Raw genomic sequence first — 23,542 nt, forward strand, 5'->3', positions numbered from 1 at the left:
GAAATCTAAAATATCAAGCAGCAAACACAAGCTACCTGATGAACTAGTGGATGTCGCCTACAGTCTGTGTGTAGATGCGCCCGTGTCGTATGTGACACGCCTCCAAGAACTGTGAGCCGTCCTTCGATGTGTAGACAGCCACAAATCAACACTCTGGGAGTGTCGATATCCTCAGCACCTGCATTCGTAGGCCGAAAACCCCAAATTTGCAGAGTCGGATCTGCACCCGCTGAGACCACGTAGTCGAAAATGGCCTGCGCAGACCTTTGTCGAAGCCGAACAGTGACCGAGATGACCTCAGAATAAAATTCTTTGCACACCAAGCCCTATGGGCTTTCCCACAAGATTTGGGGCCGTGTCTTTGCCTGTCGAATTTCACTCCAATCTGAGCTGGTGACTCTAGCTTCCTGCAGTGCTGCCCCGAGCCTCGATCTGAGCTCTGATACCAGTTGAAGGAGTACGAACGGAAGTGCAACGCGGGAGAGAGTGCGAGAAGAAGAGCACGATGATATGGTGAACTCGCTCTACTGTAATGTGTAGAACATAGTGAGTTCTTATTAGGTTTTAACAAAAGAATATGTGTACACACCTGGCGGCCCGCCCACTTACCTGGGCAACCACATTGGGCTTTATACCCCAACATTTGTGGCCATGAAAATGAAATATTGCATCCCATGAGCTTGCAATACCATCATCTTCTCCCTAGGGAAGCCCAATCTTCGATGTAAAGTTGCCAAATATAAAATTTCAAGGACATTTTGCTAGGTATAAAATTGTGCAGACATTTTCATTGTCATTTGTGAAGTCGCTGCAAGGTGCGGAGACAAGGTGACGGGGGAGTTGCGACGATATCACAGACTCTGACCTGACATGGTGAAACTTTCAAACAGAAAAGATGTGCAGTGCGGCGAGTCATCAAGGAGACCAAATGCTGATAGCCAGATTGTTGAGGGTGAAGGCAGGAAACTTGGGGACTCTATACGCACACCTGGGGTGCTGATCAAAGCGAGGACTGTCTCTCAAGCTGGCCAAAAAACTTCGGTCAGGTTTGGAAGCAAGACGAAGAAGAGAAAGAAACGTGTAACTTCCCGGCACCGACGAATGGGCAAAAGTCAAGACCCCATTGAAGCTCTAGTTCAAGACTGTTCTCGTGTGCCCATGCCTGAAGTGGAAGAAATTTATGGATATCGTTTCACGAAGGAAGAGGATGCTATTCTAATGGATGAGGTTCGGCGATACATTAAGGTTAGTCATAAAGTTATTTGTCATGCTCGAGGCTGGTACTTGTAATTTACAGACTTGTAACACACACATGCACACACGCATGGGTATATCTATTCATAAAATACCATTCAACTGGATGTTTCATAATACAGCAAAGAAAATTATGTTGATGGGATCAGCCGAAAAGTTTGAGACTCTGAGGGGACAGATAATTATGGTACACAGATTGTATGAAGGGACAAGCTGAACCAGTTCAACAAAACTTTCAGTTTTGTTGAGATCTTACTATAGTTGTTGTCAATTCAGCAGAATTTCCTCTCGATCCTTACATTTTATCGAGAGTAGGAAATTCTTGCATAGTTTTTTAAGTAGTATAATGGGCATGGTTATGAAAATAGTATAGGTCAAGAGGTTAACATGGTTGATTGAATATTTTATTGAGAGTAGGAAATTCTTGCATGATTTGTTATTGGTATAATGGGCATGGTTATGAAAAAACTATTGATCAAGATATCAACACGAGCTTTGAAAACACGTCAATTTACGAGCAAAAGTGGGGTCTAGGGATGGCTAGTCTTCCAATGAAATTTTATACTTGAGGAGTGGAAATGTAGTGCTCATTTTTTGGCTGCTTTTCAGACCACCTAGCATATAACGCATGGAATCTGGATGTGTTAAAGCATTGGTGATGTCTAGGACACTTGAGGTTGAGCTTGTTGAGAATAATCAAATGTTGTGGCTAATGGTAAACACTCGAGCAGCATTATGCATCTAGCTTCAAAGGGTTGTTCCAGCCAAGGAAGCCTTTCATGATGTAAAGGCTGTGGTTGGAGCATTTCCAAGCCAAGAACTTTGTGGTGCTTTGCTTTTACATTTCCCATAGAACAGCTCAATTATAGATTTTGGCAAGACGAGCTGGCATACTTAGATGGTGTTTGGGTACTCCAGTTCACATAAGTCTTATGTATATTCTATAGTGTACAAAAGCATGACCACCTGAGAAGATTAGAGTTGTACTGGCACTCCATGCCTAAGTTAAAATAGAAGACATACCACAAGGGGCACCGAGTTTGGGAATCGGGGTCAGTGTTTCTTCTCCACCTAGTGGTCTGGCCATTGTGCAGTTGTCAGTATGTTGCTGTTTGTCTTTTGACACACGCCCTCTGTGTTATTGCTCCATTGTGCGTATGCTTCTTTTGTCTCCTTCAAGTAGTCCATAGGAACTCGCTCAATTGAAAGTTTTTCATTGTTGTGGCATCACTAGGAAAAAAAGTGGGAAGAAGAGGAGGGCCTTGAAAGAATGCTGGATAGCAGAAAGTATGTAGAGGCGTACGGTTGCTGGAGTGTAATAAGTAGGTTTTTCTGCCCAAATCGACACATTTCACTTATTCCTTTGAAATGGAGATTTTTTGATGAAGCCTTCATTTTCAGAAAGGTCTCTACCACATCGACCTTGTACATCACTTCGGCGTCGTGCCCTTAAACTTTTTGATAAAGGGTCATTCTTAGGACGCTGGTCAAAAGGGGAGACACAACTTTTGCGTTGGTATATACTTCTGTCTTTGCTTTTACTCATGTTATTCCTGAATCATAGCGAGTGCCCTCTAGCCACAAAAGCTGTGAATCTGTTTCAGGTTAAGCACTCATTTCTTTTCGTCTTGAATACTTGCAAGGAAGCTTACAAAAAAAGCATGAGAATCAGTGGAAATATCTCTCAACTTTGATCGGTAGGAGCCGAATCTCCATTATGGAAAAGTGGCGATGCATGGGCCGAGCAAAAGCTACAGGTGATTTTTTGGTTTTTGTACAGTTTGTGCTTATTGATATTCTGATCGTAAGGAAAATTTCATAATGCAAACCCTCTTCTGTATACCTGCTATGAGCAATGAAGCATGAAGCTTGAGCATTCACAAAGTGCTGGTTATAGCAATTAACAAGCCTACTAATGAAAGTTTTAACTTTTAGATGGCCTCTTCTGTAGGTTTATTTTACCCAATGAATGATATATCGCTTCTTCTAGATCTGGAGAAATGAAGCCGGGCCCATCCACACAGTCTTTCCTTAAAGCCTCCATGAAATAGCACCTATTTTTCAATGCAAAGGGAGAGTAGGCTTATGTGCTGCCAATCTGCTTGCTTCATGCAAGGGCTTCGGCTTCGATACTGAATCAATAGCTTTATCCGTGTTAGCCCTTGTTTGTGTGGGAGGTTGGTTGACAATTTTTTGAGCAGCCATTTTGAAGATGGGGTTCCTTGACAGATTTTAGTTGGTGCTCCTATGTAGATTTTGATTCTTGGTGTGCATATGCCATAAGGAATGGTTTGTTACTATGCGCTTTTCTTGCACTTCCAAATTCCTAAGTGCAGATGTTTGGTTCTTAGTGAAATGGAAATGTCTGCCGCCTGGTTTCATATTGCTACTTCAATGTGGGATTCGGTCTCTCAGTGGCCCTTCCTTTTTTCAGCCTTATGCATGAGCCAATTGTTGGTGTGTAGTGGAAGGAGAGAGAGAGAGAGAGAGAGAGAGAGAGAGAGAGAGAGAGAGAGAGAGAGAGAGAGAGAGAGAGATTTTCCACTGTGACGAACGGTTCCCAACTTTAAGCAAGCACCGTACTTTTAACTACGGTGGTCGCTTAAGATTTACAGAACCGCAAGTGACGTGTTCCCCTCTTATGTCACTTGTGCTGCCTACGTCGGTTTCTCTCCTTTCGTTTTGTTTGTTGTTCTTACACAAGTATTTTCCTTTATTTCTCATGGTTTCTGTTTGTTTATCTTGCTTGTATGCGCCTTACTGCGTTTGTGTGATGCTTGTGCTTGTGGATCTGCATATGCTTGGGGTGAGTGCGTTTTGCATGACTGCTTGTGGTTGAGGTGTGTGTGTGTGTATGTTTGCCTATTTAGCTTGTTTACTGTTTGTTCTTTTTTGCTTTTTCTCCTGTTTGATGGGTGATTTAAATTTGGAATTGGTTTGGTGGGTGTGTTGGGCGGTTTTCGCCTCACTTTTACATTTGCACCACATACTACTTGTGCTTGCAGGTTGAAGAATGCCATAGCCCTATTGATCATTGGCAGGGATGGCTAGAGGCTTTCTCTTCCGGATTTTTGGTGCACGGTCTTTTTGCGGTCCGGCCTCTTTAGTAGCCCCTTTAGGGTGTACAGGGTTCATGCCACGTCACCACAGTTGTGACAAAGGGCCAGTGTACGTGTGATGAGAAGCTTGTAAGCAAAAACATTTGGAAGGTGAACATAATGCTCTAGCACCAATGTTCCTTTGTGTGATTGTAGACCTTATATGTATAATCTCTTAAATGAAGATTTATTGGGAGAGGCATTGGGTGTCACAAGACGGGCACCACGTGCCAATAGAAAAGAACAGAGTGAACAGACTTTTAGCACTTCAATAACAATTGAAACTGAATGAGAGAGAGCACACGCGACACGGAGTAGCGGAATTCCATCCCAGAGAGTATTGGCCCCAAACCTTGGCGCCTCTTTCGGTATTTCTTTATATTACTTCAACTCAGCACAATGCGGGTACTCGCACTCTGCACCTTATCCTCTGCACATATTTAAATCCCCTTGGCCTCAAAAGCAATTACATGAAAAGCAGTGTAGGACGGGAAGCGACTCACACACCCATGAAGTGCATGCAAACACTACCTAGATCAACATAATGTCAATCGAGGACACAGATGACACGATAGGCACACGGAGGAAATCTCTTTAGCTTGTCAGGTTGAGACCATCCTACACATACAACACTCAGGAAGGCCAACTAAACCACAATCAAGAACCTCATACGGAAGGTAACTCACCTAATCATGCCAGAATCATACGAAACTTAAGGAACACCATCCCCTCACTAGGATACACCTGCCCCTAAGCTTCTACACTCAAAACCCTGACTCTAAACCCATCTGCGGAAAACGCGTAGGATGACAGAACAAAATTTTGAAAGTGTCCGAAACTGAAATTTATGAGTACCTATGCGTAGCTTACGTCGCCATGATTCTATAGACTACTAGCACGTAGAAAACAGACATCGTTTGATACACTTACGGCCACAAATAGCTCGTAGATGCGTCAGCGTGTGCGCTTCGTCTCGCGTGGAATGCTTGGCGTCGTCGCGTAGCTCTCCTCGAGCCTACAGCAATGGTGCAGTCGGATCTCCAATGCGTTGAGCGAGCCGGGCGTAGCGGGAGGATGAAGCTCACACTCACTCTCTTTCTCTCTCACACACAGTAGACGGCAGCGCTAAAACTTGATTATGATAAAAGTCTTTTTACAAAATGACCTAGGTACCTTATATACTAAGGCTACCTTAGGTTTAACCAAAAATGGGGTTGAAAGGGTCAAATGGCTTTGTATTTACAATCTGGAAGTGCCATTGCACCCCGGCTTCTGAAACTAGAATAACTACTCATTAAAAATGACGTTTATAGCCATAATCCGCAGCATTTCATAACTCGCAAAAGATAAGACTTTGGTACGAAACTTGAGTTATGTTGTGTTGTTGACCCAGCGGTCAACATTCCCCCCTTTCGCGTTCATGTCGTCCCCGACATGACCTGATTGTCGATAGCGATGTGGTCTTTGCTGTCGTTTTGTTGTTGGAAAGAAAGTATAGACTATAGCCTTTGCAGTAGCTTGTCTTGTTCGTCCAATCCGATGTACATAGTCTTCACATGATTCAGGAAAATCATAATTGATGACGAACTTTATGTTTTTCACATCCACGCTCCGAGCTGCAGCATCTGTTTCTGTCATTATAGGTCTACTGCCAGATCTAAATTCAAAAAGAACCCAATGTCGTTTAACTTGACTCTTATCATCATCGATAGAGAAAGCTCCATCCATCACTTGCTCCAGCAAATCTGTCAATTCGGAGTATTTGTGATTCTCAAAAACAACTTCTACAATCTGTAGAATTGAGTGATTGTCTTTCTGATCTTGTGAGCCAATGACAACTTTGTAAGGAGTTATGTTGTGTTGTTGACCCAGCTGTCAACACTTTGCTGTTGTTTTGGCTTCATCTGTTGCACTGCTTGTATCTTTGTCGAACCACAACAAGAACTATGATCCATTAGAGCGGACATCTATCATCATAACCATTTATCTTTTGAGATCCTCTGATTACTTTTATGTCTGCTCTTCTTCATTGGGGACTTCTTTGTTCTTGTGCAATCATGTTGTTAGTGTTGTCTGCAGCTTTGTCATTGTAGGCCATTCTTCGACTCGCCATTGAGGAGAAGCATGCTATGATATGAAATTGGTGTTCCAATTCATTTGTCAATTGATTTGAGTAGCATTTCCTTATTGTTGATGTAGAAGGAATATGTACAAGAGGATGGTGATAGGTGTCTTTAGATTAGGGTCTAAAACCTGGATGACCGAAGGGAAAAACCCGGTGGGAAAAAAATGCCTTTGGTATACGCTCTTATTGGAGTTGAGCAGTTGAACGTGAAGTACATGTTCATGAAAGGTGAGTGCTTGGGTGAAACACGGAAAGAGTGCTTGATGCAAGTGCCAATTATGGGACACTCTATATGCATATGAGAAATCTGTCAGCAAAAGCACGCAATGTGAAAGAAGGAGATGATGGGTGTTTCGAGGAATAAATGTAGCACATGTGACATCAAAAGATGTCTCAATAGCTTCCACCTTTCCAAGAAGGGTTTTCGATGTAGAAGTTTCTCCACTCGTATCTCACTGTGCTCAGTACGTGAGTGTCTTTTGAACCTTCTCCTTCACTTCACCAGACTTAAGTACTTAAGACTTCGACTCTTTTGCTCACCTATACAAGCATGAGTGACACAACGTAAATATGCTCAACTCTTCCAGCTTGAGCAGTACCTAGAATAGCTAAGACGCTTAGACCACAGAGAATATTACTTGAAGCTTTGGGACTAACACCTCACTCATTTTGTGGCGTAGCTACTCGACTCTGACTATTATGACTTGTCGGTTGCCTGTTGACACTGCTTTGTGACAAGTTCTTCGGCTGTTGTAGTGGCTGCTGAGACATACTTCGTGAAGTTTCATCGTTTCCCTGTACCTTCTTCTCTTTGTAGTGCTCAGGCCTCTCGTCAGTCTTTGCTTCATGTGGATTATGGATTTTTTAATTTTTTTCTTAATAATAAACAAAAAAAATCTTAAAACAACTCAACAAAAGAAAAATCATTCAAATAGAAATCTAAATGCTATGTACACTATACACATGTCCCTAGGGGCTCATATATGGATTTTGTCCCCATACTCCTCTGTAACACTACTATGAGGGCATATACTCTAAATTTTGTCAAAAATTATCACAATAAAACGCAAAAATTCAATGCATCTCACAAAACATTGCCCTCTAATAGTCATAATGTTAGGTCCGCATTCAGAATGCCTCTCCCCTTCCTATTTGGAGTCATCCTTTACGACAGGGTATCGCAAAGGGTATGTGTTGTGCTTGGGCAAAAAGTTGTGCCTATGCAGGCCTTGTAATGTAGCCCTATTATGCATGCACAGTCAATGCATGGAAAAGATTTATGTTGTACAAGATGTGGGTATAAGCAATTTGCTTATTGGCATTTGTTGGCGAGGCTTCCTATTCTAAGCAATGTAATGGTCTTTGAAGCTCTTGTATCGTTGCTTGATTGAAGCGACTTGCTCTCTTCTAACTGTACTGTAATCGTAGGAAGAATTGTAAGAATTCAAGCGGCGATGCACTGACAACAGTTTTGTTGTTCTTCTTTGGGACCCATTTCTTTGCGATTATTGGTTGTTTTGTTGCTGGCTCTCGTTTGGGAACCCATACTTGCCCGTGCTTCGTTTGTGTTTGAAGAGACTTCTTTGGGATCCACCTTGTTGTTGTGTGAGTCGACAGTGGTCTTTGCTTCGGCCCTTGTACGCTTGGTTGGTGACGGGATTCAGGCTTTGAAAGTTGATACTGTGGTTGTTTTGGAATCCAAATGAATTCCTGACTTTTTTGTGCTTGAATCAACTTCTTTGGAGCCCAAACTTGAGTTGTGAAAGCTTGCGACTTTGTGATATTCTTACCCGTTCGTGCACGGTTTCCTTGCTTTTGTTTTGGTGTTGGATCTTGTGATTTGTCATTAGAGATCTTTGTCTTCTTGATCCATATCTGTTTTTGGCCGATTTGGCTTTTTGGTATCCAGATTTGTTGAGCTTTTTGGCTTTGACTTGTTGTCCTGTTCTTTTGACTTGTCATGGTTGTTGCTGAAGGGGTTGGTGATAGTGATGGCCTGAGTTGATGATAGGGGATGTCGTAAGATTCATCACTATCGCTACTATCCTCAGCAAGGTTGACTTCTTGTACTTTCCCTTGATTTTTTGGCTGGTAGTGGAAAGTTACTGTCTGTTTGCTCGTGGGTGGTAGTTTCTTGGAGGACTTTTCTAGCCCATTGATTAGAGCATTGTTAGCTCGTTGCTCTGGTCGTATTCCTCCTAGTTGAGTCTTTGCATCCTTATTAGGAGCCCTGTATGAGGATGCTTGTGGTGGCTGTGTCTTCACCAAGGACTTTGGAATCCACTTTTGATGCACTTTACTTGTGTAGCGATGACATTGATTCCTGGGTCGTTGATCTTCTTGAAGCTCGAAGTGTTCTACAAAGTCATAGAACTCGTCGTCTTCTTCATCTTTTGATTCTCCACATTTCTTTGTTTGCTCCTTATTTCGAGAGCTTGTTGATGTCTGGATCTCTTCGTTTTCCTGGATTACACTCACTGCAAAATAAGGAACGACATCATAGCCATTTTCATCACAAAACTTTGTTGTGGGAGCATCCTCCACGGCGCACACGTCCAGAGTAGCCAAGATGTGTTCCCATCCAAAAGGCTCTAACTCTTCTTCAGGAAATGGTTCTGGGATATAGTCCATATCCTCTATAGCTCGCTCTAGGATACATTCCTCACGTTTCAAGCTACCACATTGTGAAGCTCCACACATCCACAGTTCTTTAGGCTTACCTAACCAAGTTGGAAGTGTTGATCCTGCTACTGTGGCGGAATCAAACTCCTCAACCGGTGTTCTCGTCACATCCCTGCAGCTATGGTCCCTCAAGTTTATCTTTGTTATGGTTTCCATATGTCTCAAGTATATATGGTCATAACCCCAATCTTGGACCATTTTTAATTGTCGCATGAATGGTCTTCCCAGAATGATTTCATAGTTGTTCTTCTTGCCAAAGTCAACAACAGCAAAAGTGTGTTCATATTCAATGCCACAAGAAGCAACAATTACTTTTTCTAGCAGTCCTAGGGGCTTTTCCTTGTGTCCGTCTGCAAGCTGTAGGGTCATTCGTGTGGATATCAAGGCAGGTTTTCCCCATTTTTTCCAAACCTCTTGGGTTGCAATGGCCACACCAGCTCCACTGTCAAGGATTGCCATGGTTTGTACACCATTGAATTCCACAGGAAGGGTGGTGTTTCCATCTTCTCCCTCGTAATACTCGCCTACCTTGTTTAATGGCACTGGCCTAGTATTTAGTTGAGGCATTTCAAGCTCTTTGATGTCTTCCTCAATTTGAGTCATTGGGGTTTTTACACCAAATTTCTCTAGACATTTACCCACATTAGCCCACATGTTTGGTCTTATTCTGAGCAACTCGGCTAACATTATTGTACAGGTGACTGGGGTAGATAGAATATCTACTAGCCCCTTTGAATCGATGGCCTTGTTGGGAGACAGTCTCTATGATGGGACTGCAACCACTTCTGACTTGGTCTCGTACTCTCCCATGTAGGACGGTAGTGTTCTTAGCGAATGGGGTTGACTATCCATAGATTGTACAGATCCTTTGTCGCCCCAACACGATTGCACGTCTAAATTCATTTGAGATCCAATCTCAAATTCCTCTATTGGTGGTAGAAACACTCCTCGTTCATCACCAGTCTTGTCTACTCGTCTTCTTAGGTCATCGGCTTCATTGGCCTCTCTGACTTGTTTCCACAATTCGTCAAGACCATCTACCTCTTTACTATCCTCAAGTATAGCTTGGTGAAATCCCTCGGAAGAGTTATCCGTGGTATTCAGTACTATCCTTGGTTCTAAGGCTGGGTCTTTGAGGTTTGGTCTGTGCTTATGACTAGAATCTGGCTCTTTTAGTTCCTGGTTTGGTGGGATTATTTGTGTAGGCATGACACGGATCACATCCTCAGGTTTTGCAACTGGTGGTTCTAGTAAAGATTGGGCTGTTTGAATCATTTTCCTATACATTTCCAACCTTTGCTTTTCTAATTCCGCATAGGGATATGTCATCCACCTCTGTTCTTGGGTTTGGTTGTTTTTGAGCCTCGCATCATAGGCTTTCAAGAGGGCATCTAATGTCTCATCAACCTTCTCTACTAACACAGATCCTCTTGAACTAGCACTTCTCGGTTTCTCATCCGTGGATGGTTCTTCTAGAGGTTTAACCATCTGTGTAAGAGAAGGTGCCTTCTTTTCCTCATGTTGTTTTATCTTCTCTTCAGCTTCGGTAAGCTTCTCAGCTAGGGATTTTTTCTCTCGTTCCCTGCGTGCTTTCATCCTAGTCTTTCTAGCTTTCCAACTATTTCGTTTGCTCTTGGTTTTCTCACTAGGTGCGTCTGTCTTTGGTCCATCATCTGTCTTTGGACTCGTGTCACTTTCCATGTTCTTTGTCTCTGGATTCTCATCAGCTTTCTTTTGAGCTTGTGCTCTCGTAACCACTTGAACTGGTACGACATTTTCATTTTCTGAGCTACTAGGTAGCTGAACAAGCCCTAATACATTTGCTGTGATTTTCCTGATCTGGTTTGGGTTTTTTGGGCAATCGGGGATCAAGTGAGTGATGCCAGACTCAAGACAATAGGCATTTACTTCAGTGATCTCCATATGAGGACATTGTTTGACCAAGTGGTTGTCACGACTTTTGTGACAATCTCTCTCTGGTTGAGGAGATTCTTTTAGCATTTCCTCTTGGCTATAAGCAAGCTTTGACCTAGATAAGCCGCTATTTGCAATGAATCGCAATGTCCTTTCGTCCATTTCATACCTTCTTTCTTTTGACTGAAACCCAGGAGGTGGAGGTTGTACCGGCCTCACCACTCTATGTGTTTCTCTCACATTTTGTTGCTCCGAAGGGTAGTACTCACTTTGGTTGCTATACCACATTGTAGTTGGTACTGGCGTTGGTTTATTTGATGCTTCCATCATTGGCATGTATCTCATGTCTACCGGCATTCTAGCACCTGTTGGGGTATAAAGCCCAATGTGGTCGCCCAAGTAAGTGGGCGGGCTGCCAGGTATGTACACATTCTTTTGTAAAAACCTAATAAGAACTCACTATGCTCTACACATTATAGTAGAGCGAGTTCACCATATCGTCGTGCTCTTCTTCTCGCACTCTCTCTCGCGTCGCACTTCCGCTCGTACTCCTTCAACTCGTATCAGAGCTCAGATCGAGGCTCGGGGCGGCACTGCAGGAGGCTAGAGTCACCAGCTCAGATTGGAGTGAAATTTGACAGGCGAAGACACGGCCACAAATCCTGTGGGAAAGCCCAAAGGGCTTGGTGTTCTCAGAATTTCATTCTGAGGTTATCTCGGCCACCGTTCGGCTTCGACAAAGGTCTGCACAGGCCATTTTCGACTACGTGGTCTCGGCGGGTGCAGATCCGACTCTGCAAATTTGGGGTTTTCGGCCTACGACTGCAGGTGCTGAGGATATCGACACTCCCAGAGTGTTGATTTGTGGCTGTCTACACATCGAAGGACGGCTCACAGTTCTTGGAGGCGTGTCACATACGACACGGACGCATCTACACACAGACTGTAGGCGACATCCACTAGTTCATCAGGTAGCTTGTGTTTGCTGCTTGATATTTTAGATTTCATCCTGACATTGCAGATACTTACACATGGGATGTATTGTGAGAGATGATGTATGTCTGTTGAGGGTTTGCTGGCTGTGAGTCACGCAGCAAACAACCGCCGCAGCGGTTACAGCATACAGTGGAAAATTTGTGGATGTATGACTTTGTGGGAAGTCTATGTACTGTCAGATTTACTGCAGCCTTTGTCGAGGGTCGAGTGAGGTTTTATTGAGCTGGGGGATTCTCGAATGTTGAGATCCTTTCGGTGATACAGGTCTTGGAGCGATCCCTCGAGCACCCTTAGATAGGCAGCTAGGATGTATTGATTGTGAGTTAGACAGTTGCAATTGCATCTTTGCTTTACTGCCGTTGAGGCATTGTCGCAGTCTATGCTTATAGGACTGTGACGGGACAGTGAGAGACAGTACAAGTGCAGGACAGGTTTACCCGCAGCTTACAGTGTCAGAGAGACAGTGTTTTTTGAGCTGTTTTTTGGTCTGTTTTTAGTACACCAGAGCCATTTTACAACGGAGACTCTGCCAAAATTTCTGCAGAATGTGAAGCTTTCTTGGTTCATTTGACAGGTTGATATTGGTTCAGAGGTCAGTTTACAAGGGAAACTCTGTCGAATTTTTCCCAGGAAAGTAAACTACTGTGAAGCGTAGCTATGGTTGGATCACAGGACACTGCTCTTTACAATATCAAGAAGCTGGATGGAACCAATTTCCCATTGTGGAAGAAGTAGATTTGGTACGTGTTGGTACAAAAGAAGCAGATAAAACCTATAAAGCTCAAGGGGATAAAACCAGAAGATATGGACGAAGATGAATGGAGCGAAATGGATGAATTGGCACTTTCTACCATTATGCTGACTTTGGCAGAAAGCGTTTACTTCAATGTAGCAGACGAGATGTCGGCTTATCAAGCATGGTTAAAGTTGAGTGATCTTTATGAGAAGCAGAGTGCAGCTTCACAGGTATATTGGCTTAAGAAGCTTGTTGACTTGAAGATGAAAGAAGGGACACCTATGTCCAATCATCTGAATGAATTCAACACAATCTATAGTCAGTTGTCAGCTCAAGGTGTCAAGTTTGATGAATCTGTTAGAGCTATGTTCCTGTTGATCACATTGCTGGAAAGTTGGGACACTTTTCGCACAGCTTTGAGTAATTCTGCACCTCCAGATGGTTTGAACATAGCAGGTGTAGAAGGAAGTCTGCTTACTGAAGAAACCAATAGAAAGACAATGGACAATGGCAAAGGAACAGTCTTAGTTGTCAGGGGAAGGACCAAAGAAAAGTACAAAGGTGGAAAGAGGAATCAGTCTTGTAGCAAGTCTCGTAGTGCTAAAGGCAAGAGTTACATAGAATGCTACCATTGTGGCAAGAAGGGTCACATGAAAAGAGATTGCAGAGAATGGAAAGCAGAAAAAGGCAAAGAGAAAGCTGAAGACCATGGTGAGAAGAACAAGTCCTCAGTAAAGATTCAAGAAATAAATGTGACAAACACTGTTGCAGAGGATGACAGTCTAGTGTCAGGAGACATCTACTTCTTGAAGAATACAACGGACTCAACTCTTCTTACAACATCTGATGGAAATACACTGAGTGACTGGATTATAGACTCAGGGGCATCACTTCATGTGTCTCCAAACAAGGAGTGGTTTACTTCTTATGTGACCACTAAAGATCATGTTCGGCTAGGCAATGGGCAGACATGTGAGATCTTAGGTGTTGGAGATGTTCAATTGAAGTTTCAGAATGGCTCTTCTTTCACGCTGAAGAATGTGAGACATGTTCCCGCAATTACAAAGAGCTTGATCAGCACAGGTTTACTTGATGATGCTGGCTACGTCACCACTTTTGGACAGAACATGTGGAAGATATCCAAGGGTTCTATGACAGTAGCACATGGAGTAAAGTCTGGAGGACTTTACATGATTTATGTATCAAATGTCTCTAAAAATGTAATCAATGTAATCGAGCAGCCGAACGTTTCTTTGTGGCATAGCCGGTTAGGACATATGTCCAAGAAGGGAATGGAAATCTTTTCTCGTTCTGGTTATTTGCCTGGCTTTTCATTTAATGATTTTGAATTCTGTGAACATTGTTTGTATGGTAATCAAACACAGCAGCCACATAAGCATAGAAGCAGTAGAAGAGATACACAGTTGGCACTTGTTCATAGTGATTTGTGTGGACCTATGCCTAACCTATCTCTAGGGGGAGCTTCTTACTTTATGACATTTATAGATGATTACTCGAGGAAGGTATGGGTTTACTTTCTCAAGCACAAGGATGAAGCGTTTAGTGTTTTCAAAATGTTTGTGACACTTGTGGAGAATCAGAGTGGCAAGAAGCTTAAATGCTTACGCACTGACAATGGTGGAGAGTATGTTTCAAAGACCTTTCAGGACTTTTGTGAGTCAAAAGGTATAAAACGTGAACTTACTGCTCCTTACAATCCTCCTCAAAATGGTGTTGCTGAGAGGATGAATAGGACCATACAAGAGAAGGTCAGAAGTATGTTGTCTAATGCACAGCTGCCAAATGGGTTTTGGGGAGAAGCTGTATCAACAACTGTTCATCTTGTAAATAGATCTCCTAGCAAGGTTTTGCAGAAGGATTCAGTGCCAGAGATGGTATGGTCAGGCAAAATGCCCTCATACAAGCATCTCAGAGTCTTTGGCTGTGAGGCATATACTCACGTTCCAAAGGAATTTAGGAACAAACTTGAGCCAAAGAGTAGAAAGTGCATCTTTCTAGGCTATGGTAATTCTGGTGAGATGGGGTATAGACTTTGGGATCCCGAATCCAGAAAGGTTGTCCGCAGCAATGATGTTCACTTTAATGAATCCAAATATCATTCTAAACCAGAGAGGGTTGAGGAGATTAGAAGAGTTGTCTTCCAAGAAGATGGACCTGCACGTGCAAGACAAAATGTCAGGGTTTAAGAGGAGCAAGGACAGGATAGAGTGGAACCACAGGTTGTGGCTGAGCCTGAGACACCTATTGTGCGTAGATCTGGACGTGTCACGCAACCTCCTGATATGTTTGTTCCATCTATGAACTTGTCATGTTGACTGATTGCAATGAGCCTTCATGTTACAAGGAAGCAGTGCAAATGAAGGACTCCGGGAATTGGCAATTGGCCATGCAGTCAGAGATGACAGCTCTGCATAAAAACAAGACATGGAAGCTAGTTAAATTACCACAGGGCAAAAAGGCTCTACCTTGTAAATGGGTTTACAGGTATAAGATCACCGCTCATGATAGTCAACCAAAGTACAAAGCAAGGCTTGTTGCCAAGGGCTTTAAGCAAGAACAAGGCATTGACTTTGATGAAGTCTTCTCTCCGGTGGTCAAGATGACTACATTGAGATGCTTTCTTGCATTGATTGCCATATTAGATTTGGTGTTGCACCAAATGGATGTCAAGACAGTGTTCTTGCATGGTGATTTAGATGTGGAAATTTACATGCAGCAGCAAGAAGGGTTTGTTGAGAAAGGCAAGGAAGATTGGGTATGCCAGTTGTTAAAGAGTCTTTATGGCTTAAAACAATCACCGAGGGCATGGTACCATAAATTCCACAAGTTTATGCTTTCTCAAGGCTACAAACGTAGTGAGTTCGATCACTGTCTATATACAAAGAAGGCTAAGGATGGTAGTTGGCTGATCCTTATTTTGTATGTGGATGACATGTTGATTGCTGGCAAGCACTTGGAAGAAATTTCAGCTTTGAAGTCAAAGATGGCAAAATCGTTTGACATGAAAGACATGGGTGAGGCAAGTCACATACTTGGTATGCGCATTGAGAGAGACAGATCAAAGAAGTTGATTTGGTTATCTCAAACAGAGTATATTGACAAGGTTTTGCAACGTTTCAATATGGAGAAGGAAAAGGCATTGAGTGTTCCATTGCCACCATATGTGAAACTTAGCAAACAAGATTGTCCTATGTCTGAGGAAGAACAGGTTGAAATGGATAAGATTCCATATGCGTCTGCAGTGGGTAGTTTAATGTATGCAATGATTGCTACTCGCCCTGCCATTGCATTTGCAGTGGGAGTAGTAAGTCGATACATGTCAAACCCAGGCAAGAAACATTGGGAGATAGTGAAAGGAATATTGAGATACCTGAAAGCTACAAAGAGTATGCGTATATGCTATGGGAGTCAGGAGCTAAGTGTAAAGGGTTTTACAGACTTAGATTATGCAGGTGACTTAGACAACCGAAGGTCTACGTCAGGGTATGTCTTTACATTGGCTGGTGGAGCAGTATCATGGCGTTCTAGATCACAAGATTGTGTTACTCAGTCTACTACAGAGGCTGAATATGTTGCAGCATCAGAGGCATGCAAAGAATCAATTTGGCTTAATCGACTAGTAACAGATTTGGGAATCAAAGAAGAGATGCCTGTGTTATATTGTGATAGTCAAAGGGCTATACAATTGGCTTGCAATCCAGTTTATCACTCAAAGACAAAGCATGTGGATGTGAAGTATCATTTCATTAGGGAAATGCTCGAGGATAAGCAACTTCAGCTTGTCAAAGTTCACACCACAGAAAATCCTGCTGATCTACTTACAAAAGGACTTCCCTCAGAGAGCTTTGCGCATTTTCGCAAGCAGTTAGGTGTAGGGTAGTACATCACTTCTCTACATCTCTTGTATATTAGCTTGTATAGTAGCTTCTCTCACACTTAAAGTACCACATTGGACTTTAAGTGGGAGGTTGTTGGGGTATAAAGCCCAATGTGGTCGCCCAGGTAAGTGGGCGGGCCGCCAGGTATGTACACATATTCTTTTGTAAAAACCTAATAAGAACTCACTATGTTCTACACATTACAGTAGAGCGAGTTCACCATATCGTCGTGCTCTTCTTCTCGCACTCTCTCTCGCGTCGCACTTCCGCTCGTACTCCTTCAGCACCTAGCAGCGGAAGTTGTTGTCCTAAGACAAGCTGTGGCCTTAAAACTCCTACTGGTGCTGGCGCATTCCCCGTAATGTATCGTGGAGTAGGTGCTTCTGGAACAGGTTGTACATACCTCTACCTAGCATTTTCCATGCTAAAATAGCACTCTTTCCCCGTATGGTTCGTCCATTTTCTCTCAATTTCACACCACTTTGGCTCTCCCGAATCAGACCTTACAAGAGGAATCAACCTCTTGACCAAGTCGTCGATAAGCTTTTCTTGATCAATAGGTGCCGTTGGCTTGGCAATGGACTCACTTATCTGTGAAACACTGTGCTGAGAGGATGTGTCATCTCCTTCACTCTTTAAGTCCTTTTCTTTGTATGCCTCACAGTTATCCACTAGATAAAGAGCTTCTTTGATCAACTCGTTTAGCGTCATCCTCCTTATCATATGCAGATCCTTTTGAAGGCCTGTATGTCTCATTCCCTGGATAAAGATCAGCATCAGTCGTGCTGGCGTAGGTAATTCCGCTCTCGGACAGAGCTTAACATATCTCTTGAGTCGTAATGATGCTTTGCGTACTGATTCATCCTCTTTTTGTTTGAATCTATGGATTTGCGAAACCGTGTTGTGAGCAATGCCTTTTGGCAAGAATTCTTCAATAAACTCCTCAAACAGCTCATCTAGGGTCTCAAAATCCCCTTTTTCCACCGAGTTGAACCATGTAGCTGCATCATCTTTTAGAGTCAATCCAAATCCCGCAAACTGTGTCGCAAAATCTGAAACTTCCTCTGCTCTAATCACTCTTCTAAAAGCGGCTACGTGATCTCTCGGATCTTTATCTCCGGAGTATTTTCTGTTTACCCATTTCTAGACTTGGGATGGTCTAACTCGTCGATTGTCTACAAGTCTAACCAGAGACTCTCCTTAAGGTGCTGATCACTGTGGTATGCTCAGAAATGTGTTTAGAGTCTTAAATCACACATAAGACATCCTACGCGTAGGATGTCTTTTTGGCTTGTTTGACCCCAGACTTGTCCCACAACTTCCCCTTGATGTCAGTAACCCAATGGTATGCTTAAATTTTGGTTTGGATTTCAAAAGTCCCAAATTTTAGCTGTTCTTGCTTTTTTTTTAGTCAAAAGTGCTAAAGTCCGCTTTGAACTCAATTTTCTCACCCAAATGAGGTGAAAACTCTCACATGCACTCAAAACATCATGTACAACATGCACATGAAGTCATCCTATGGTTTGGTCTCTAAAATTATGCCTTGGGCACAATTTGGGTAGGATGTCTGGCAATTCTCGTCTTTTGGCTTTGATCTGTCAAAATTTGGTCAAATTTCCACTTTCCAGGTGAAAATAGGGTAAAACCTACCTTCTGAACACACTGGTAACCTCAGATTTTCAAAAAAATGTCCAGATCACCCTGTAGACATTCTACGCATAGGATGTCTACTTCTGATTTTTTGAGACTGAAGTGTCCCTGATGCTTCCTTATGCTCTCAGCAAGTGCAAGTATGCTTCACAATTGCAAAAACATGCAAAAATCACTCAATTAAGCCTTTGCTGAAATTTTGCATTTTCTGACTCCGCCTTTTGGCTTTTGGTCAACAAAAATAGGGAAAAACACTCAAGTCAATATGTTATTAGGGTAAAACCTACCCTCTGAACATACTGGTCAACTCAGAATTTCAAAATTTGGTCTCCAGAACCCCCTTGAGACATCCTACGCGTAGGATGTCTATGTTTACAGAATTGCAGGTTTTCTTCACAGAACCCTTGCAAATGCTCTTTTATATGCACAACATCAGTCAGTCATACAAAAATATTCACAAAAGCTTGTTTAATGCATTTTTACCCTCAAAAGCACACTTTTCCGTGATTTCAAATGCAATCAAGCACTTTAGCAAATAATTCAATGCTGAATAGCTCTAGATCAGAATCGGATCACTTACCTAAAGCTACTCCTACAAATCATATGGGGTTTTGCATCTATGAGTAGAAAAATGCTTCACTGCCACACACGGACTAGTAAACGCTTTTATCACCTCACAAATCACTCGACCACCAACAACTACTCTAATCCACAGATCCTAACTAAACCTATCTAGTCGCACACCCTCGGCAAGACACACGCTTCCTTGCTATCCACTTGATCGCGGAATATCCTCTTCCGGATCCACTTAAGAAAAATGCTTTCTTTAGCCGAAACTAAATCAAGCAACCATCACACGAGTGTTAGTAGGAAACCTACTTAGGTCCTTGTGTCCCCGGCAGCGGCGCCAATGTTGGACGGGAAGCGACTCACACACCGATGAAGTGCATGCAAACACTACCTAGATCAACATAATGTCAATCGAAGACACAGATGACACGATAGGCACACGGAGGAAATCTCTTTAGCTTGTCAAGCTGAGACCATCCTACACATACAACACTCAGGAAGGCCAACTAAACCACAATCAAGAACCTCACTGCTCTCAACTACACCACCTAGCCACATACACACATATGGAAGGTAACTCACCTAATCATGCCAGAATCATATGAAACTTAAGGAACACCATCCCCTCACTAGGATACACCTGTCCCTAAGCTTCTACACTCAAAACCCTGACTCTAAACCCATCTGCGGAAAACGCGTAGGATGACAGAACAGAATTTTGAAAGTGCCCGAAACTGAAATTTATGAGTACCTATGCGTAGCTTATGTCGCCATGATTCTATAGACTACTAGCACGCAGAAAACAAACATCGTTTGATACACTTACGGCCACAAATAGCTCGTAGATGCGTCAGCGTGTGCGCTTCGTCTCGCGTGGAATGCTTGGCGTCGTCGCGTAGCTCTCCTCGAGCCTACAGCAATGGTGCAGTCGGATCTCCAATGCGTTGAGCGAGCCGGGCGTAGCGGGAGGATGAAGCTCACACTCACTCTCTTTCTCTCTCTCACACAGTAGACGGCAGCGCTAAAACTTGATTATGATAAAAGTCTTTTTACAAAATGACCTAGGTACCTTATATACTAAGGCTACCTTAGGTTTAACCAAAAATGGGGTTGAAAGGGTCAAATGGCTTTGTATTTACAATCTGGAAGTGCCATTGCACCCCGGCTTCTGAAACTAGAATAACTACTCATTAAAAATGACGTTTATAGCCATAATCCGCAGCATTTCATAACTCGCAAAAGATAAGACTTTGGTACGAAACTTGAGTTATGTTGTGTTGTTGACCCAGCGGTCAACAAGCAGTAAACTCAAAAGCAACAGGTTTAAAAGCATCTTGTTCAAAAGCTGCCAGCTCGCAAAATGCAGAAATCCATACAGGTGCCACGTGGCACTGCCAGCATAAAACGTGGAATTCCGTACAATCTGCCATGTTAGCATGTCAGCGTAAATTGTGGAATTCCGTACATCTGCTGCCAAATCATCAGTTGTGTACGCGCTGGTCCTTCATTATTTTGATGCCTTTATGTCATTTGGGCCCCATCGGGCAGGGTCCCATAAGTTGGTGGGAACTCTTCTTTAAAAATAGGCCACTCGGCAAGACTTTGCAAGTTGGTAAAACTTCTTCTGTTGCTTTTGCTTCTTCTAGGGTTTAGGCCCCTCCGTCGGGGTTTGAAGGTTGGCTCTGTTCTTTAGTGACTTGACACGTCAGCGGTTTGTGACATTGGGAGCAAAGGTTCAAAGAGTAGTTGGGCCTGTAGGCAAGGGAAGGTCTCTTTTACAGTAATGTTTTGGCATCTCTCAAAAAAGCATATATGTGATGCTTTAGGTTTGAAATGCTCACCGTACAGGAAGCAGTTTGAGGAGTTACTCAGTACATTTAGTTCACCAGGTGTATGGACCAGGGAAGAATTGCAGGAGCTTTCAGATTTGGTACAATCTTGCTTGCGGTTCAAAATGCTGGAGGACAAAAGCAGCCGTCAACTTGTACGCAACAATGATTACATTTTTCTATCTTTGCAGCCCCTAAGCCAAATTATTACCTCATCTTGTGTCATTTCTCTTGTATGGCAGCTTCGTGATAACATCAGTTGGGACAAGGTAGCGGACGCAATTGGAACTCACAGTCATGCGAATTGCTGTAATAAATGGTTTGTATGCTTGGAGGAAGTTATGCTGTACTTAATTGGACCAGCAGTGACAATCTCTTGCAATGTATTGATTTTCTAGGTATGGGAATCTGTCAGCTGCCATGGTCACTGATGGTCTATGGGCCAGTAAAGATGATTTTCTGCTACTTGAAAGGTACATCTATTGTGACATTGGGTTTAGAGACAAGGCGCGTTTTTTTGGGCCTAATCCTTGAACAGTCTGCTAGAATCTGGTGCATGCATGGAAGAAGAAGTGGATTGGAATAGCCTCTTGCCTCACAGGTAAATTTCGTGAGCAGTCTTTTTGGACTTAGCTGATGAAAGCCCAATTATTGAATTTTCCTTAATGCAGGTCTGGACAAACGTGTCTGCTTCGGTGGAAGCAATTGGCAAAGCATCTGGGCGAGAATCGGACTAGGGGATTTTTGGAGAAATTAGATGACCTTGTACGCCGCTATGCACCGGAACTGCTCTGTCACAATGGAAATTAATAGCTTGAAGTGTTTTCTAGAGTGAATACCGGACTGCACTATCATCCTTTTATGTACCTTGAGGCTAACCAGTCACTGTCTGTTAGCCATATGACAATTTTCAGCACGTTGCAGGTACCTCATAAAAGTACAGTTCTCCACTTGTGGTACAAGAAGAGCTCTCTGATGTACTTGGAATCTACAAGCAGTTAATTTCTCACCTGAGGTTTACTTCGGTTTCTTTTTTCTTGGATGTCATGTAGTGAGTGATAACTTGAATTTTTGAAATCGTCCACAGATTAGTGCAGAGATGGTAGGAAAGCATGGCTTGACATGAGAGAGAGAGAGAGAGAGAGAGAGAGAGAGAGAGAGAGCTTTATAATTGTCCTAGTAGTCGAAATTTTCCTGTGAGACCAGATCAGTGTTCATGGGTGTTCCTTGGCTATCTGGAAAAAAGGGCAAAGCTTTAGAGATAAAAAGTACTACAAAAGTTGTCAGAGTGCATTGTGTTGGGACTGTGGACTTTATCCCATGCACCAACACCCCTATCGTGTTATTCATTGCATCTCAATGTGTGTACCATCCCTCGTCTAGTCAGCATGTGCAAGAGAGTCTTGTGTTGGCCATGTGATCGCTGTGCTCTTGCTAAGGCGCATATGTCTTGCCAAAGAGAGTCCCACACTTCTAGGGTCGACCCCTCTTTGTAGCTGCTCATTTTGGAGGGATTCTTGGATCCACATGGGATGTACTACACTAGTTATACTGGCCCTTGCAGTATTTACTCCTATATTATGGAGCTATCTTGTAAACACTGCTCTAATTCAATTGAGTTTTCTACTAATTATGAATGCTCCTTTAATTAATCCGTCAGAAGCTCTAACAATTGGTATCAAGGTGATAGTATTGTTTACTCAGAGAAGTTCTTAGCCCTGGGAACTTATTTCTAATTAGCACAGTAATAATTGAGTTTGGGCATGCCCTTGGCCAACACCAGGAGCCGCTGCCCTTCTTGACTAGTTAGCTTGGGATTAGGGGAGGATAGGTTTGCATTGGTGCGAAAGGATTCCATTTATTATCTCTCCTAGTCTCTCCCTAGCATATTAATTAAGCAGTTGGTTAAATCTCCCAGTTGCACCTCCAACTGAGTCATTGCCTGGGTTAATACTCATCCTCTCATTGACCAATTTGATGGAGTATCGGGTGGTATTTACCAACTATCACTAGTCTAGATCGTCTGGTATTGGTTTTGTGCGTAAGTTCGATCAATTTCCTCTAATTTTGCATCTTTAATTACTTCCTCTGTAAGACGCACTTTGTTACTTTATTAGTGTGTAAAAACTCCTCTGGATCTCAAAAAAAAATGAGCTCACCTCAGTTTACCAGCCAGGTCTGTAAGGAATGGTTTAAGCCTGGTAATCACTAAAGTAGCACCCGATGCAATGTTTTGTTAAGAGGACTATGTTACACACTCTAGTGCCATCTTCTACAGAGGGCTCTATGTTACAGTTTCCTAATGTCAACTCCACCCACGGGTCCTATCCCACTGGTAGATTATAGAATTTCTAAAGAGAAGGTTTATAAATTGTTTTGGCAACCACGAATGAATCTCTCTCTCTCTCTCTCTCTCTCTCTCTCTCTCTCTCTCTCTCTCTCTCTCTGTCTGTCTCTCTCGGGAGCCTTGGACGAAGCTTTGGCTTTTTGACCCTCTGGTGGCTTCCCCATTGCTCTATGGAGTTTAGATATGGGGACCTTCATTGGACCATCACGGGAGGTCGGGTCGCACCGATGGATGGGGAGACATGAAGAAGCCTCTGGTCTCTATGATCTCATGGCTTATTAGAAACACGGCTTCGGTACCACATGACATTATTTGAGCAGAGCTAGTTGCCCCCCCACTAGTGATTGAGGCGCTTACCAGATCAGTCTTCTTTATATGCCGCTTGTGGGACCTCCCAAGAGATAGATATGCCCACCTAGCACTTGAGTCCTCTCGACAATTA

At 42.9% G+C, this 23,542-nt stretch overlaps 1 protein-coding gene across 1 annotated transcript; it reads left to right on the plus strand.

Moving 5' to 3' along the window:
• Window positions 1-739: 739 nt before the first annotated feature.
• On the plus strand, window positions 740-21,782 carry LOC147432707 (uncharacterized). Its single transcript, XM_086492556.1, has 9 exons — window positions 740-1,245; window positions 2,489-2,576; window positions 2,656-2,770; window positions 2,902-3,011; window positions 20,814-20,908; window positions 20,996-21,072; window positions 21,152-21,226; window positions 21,292-21,354; window positions 21,425-21,782. Exons 1-9 carry the CDS (start codon window positions 871-873, stop codon window positions 21,561-21,563), a joined length of 1,137 nt encoding a protein of 378 aa, XP_086348682.1. The 5' UTR covers window positions 740-870; the 3' UTR covers window positions 21,564-21,782.
• The last annotated feature ends 1,760 nt before the right edge of the window (window positions 21,783-23,542 follow it).

The sequence above is a fragment of the Adiantum capillus-veneris genome, chromosome 20 (genome assembly GCF_014529385.1).
Source record: "Adiantum capillus-veneris isolate H3 chromosome 20, ASM1452938v2, whole genome shotgun sequence".
Taxonomy (NCBI): Eukaryota; Viridiplantae; Streptophyta; class Polypodiopsida; order Polypodiales; family Pteridaceae; genus Adiantum; species Adiantum capillus-veneris.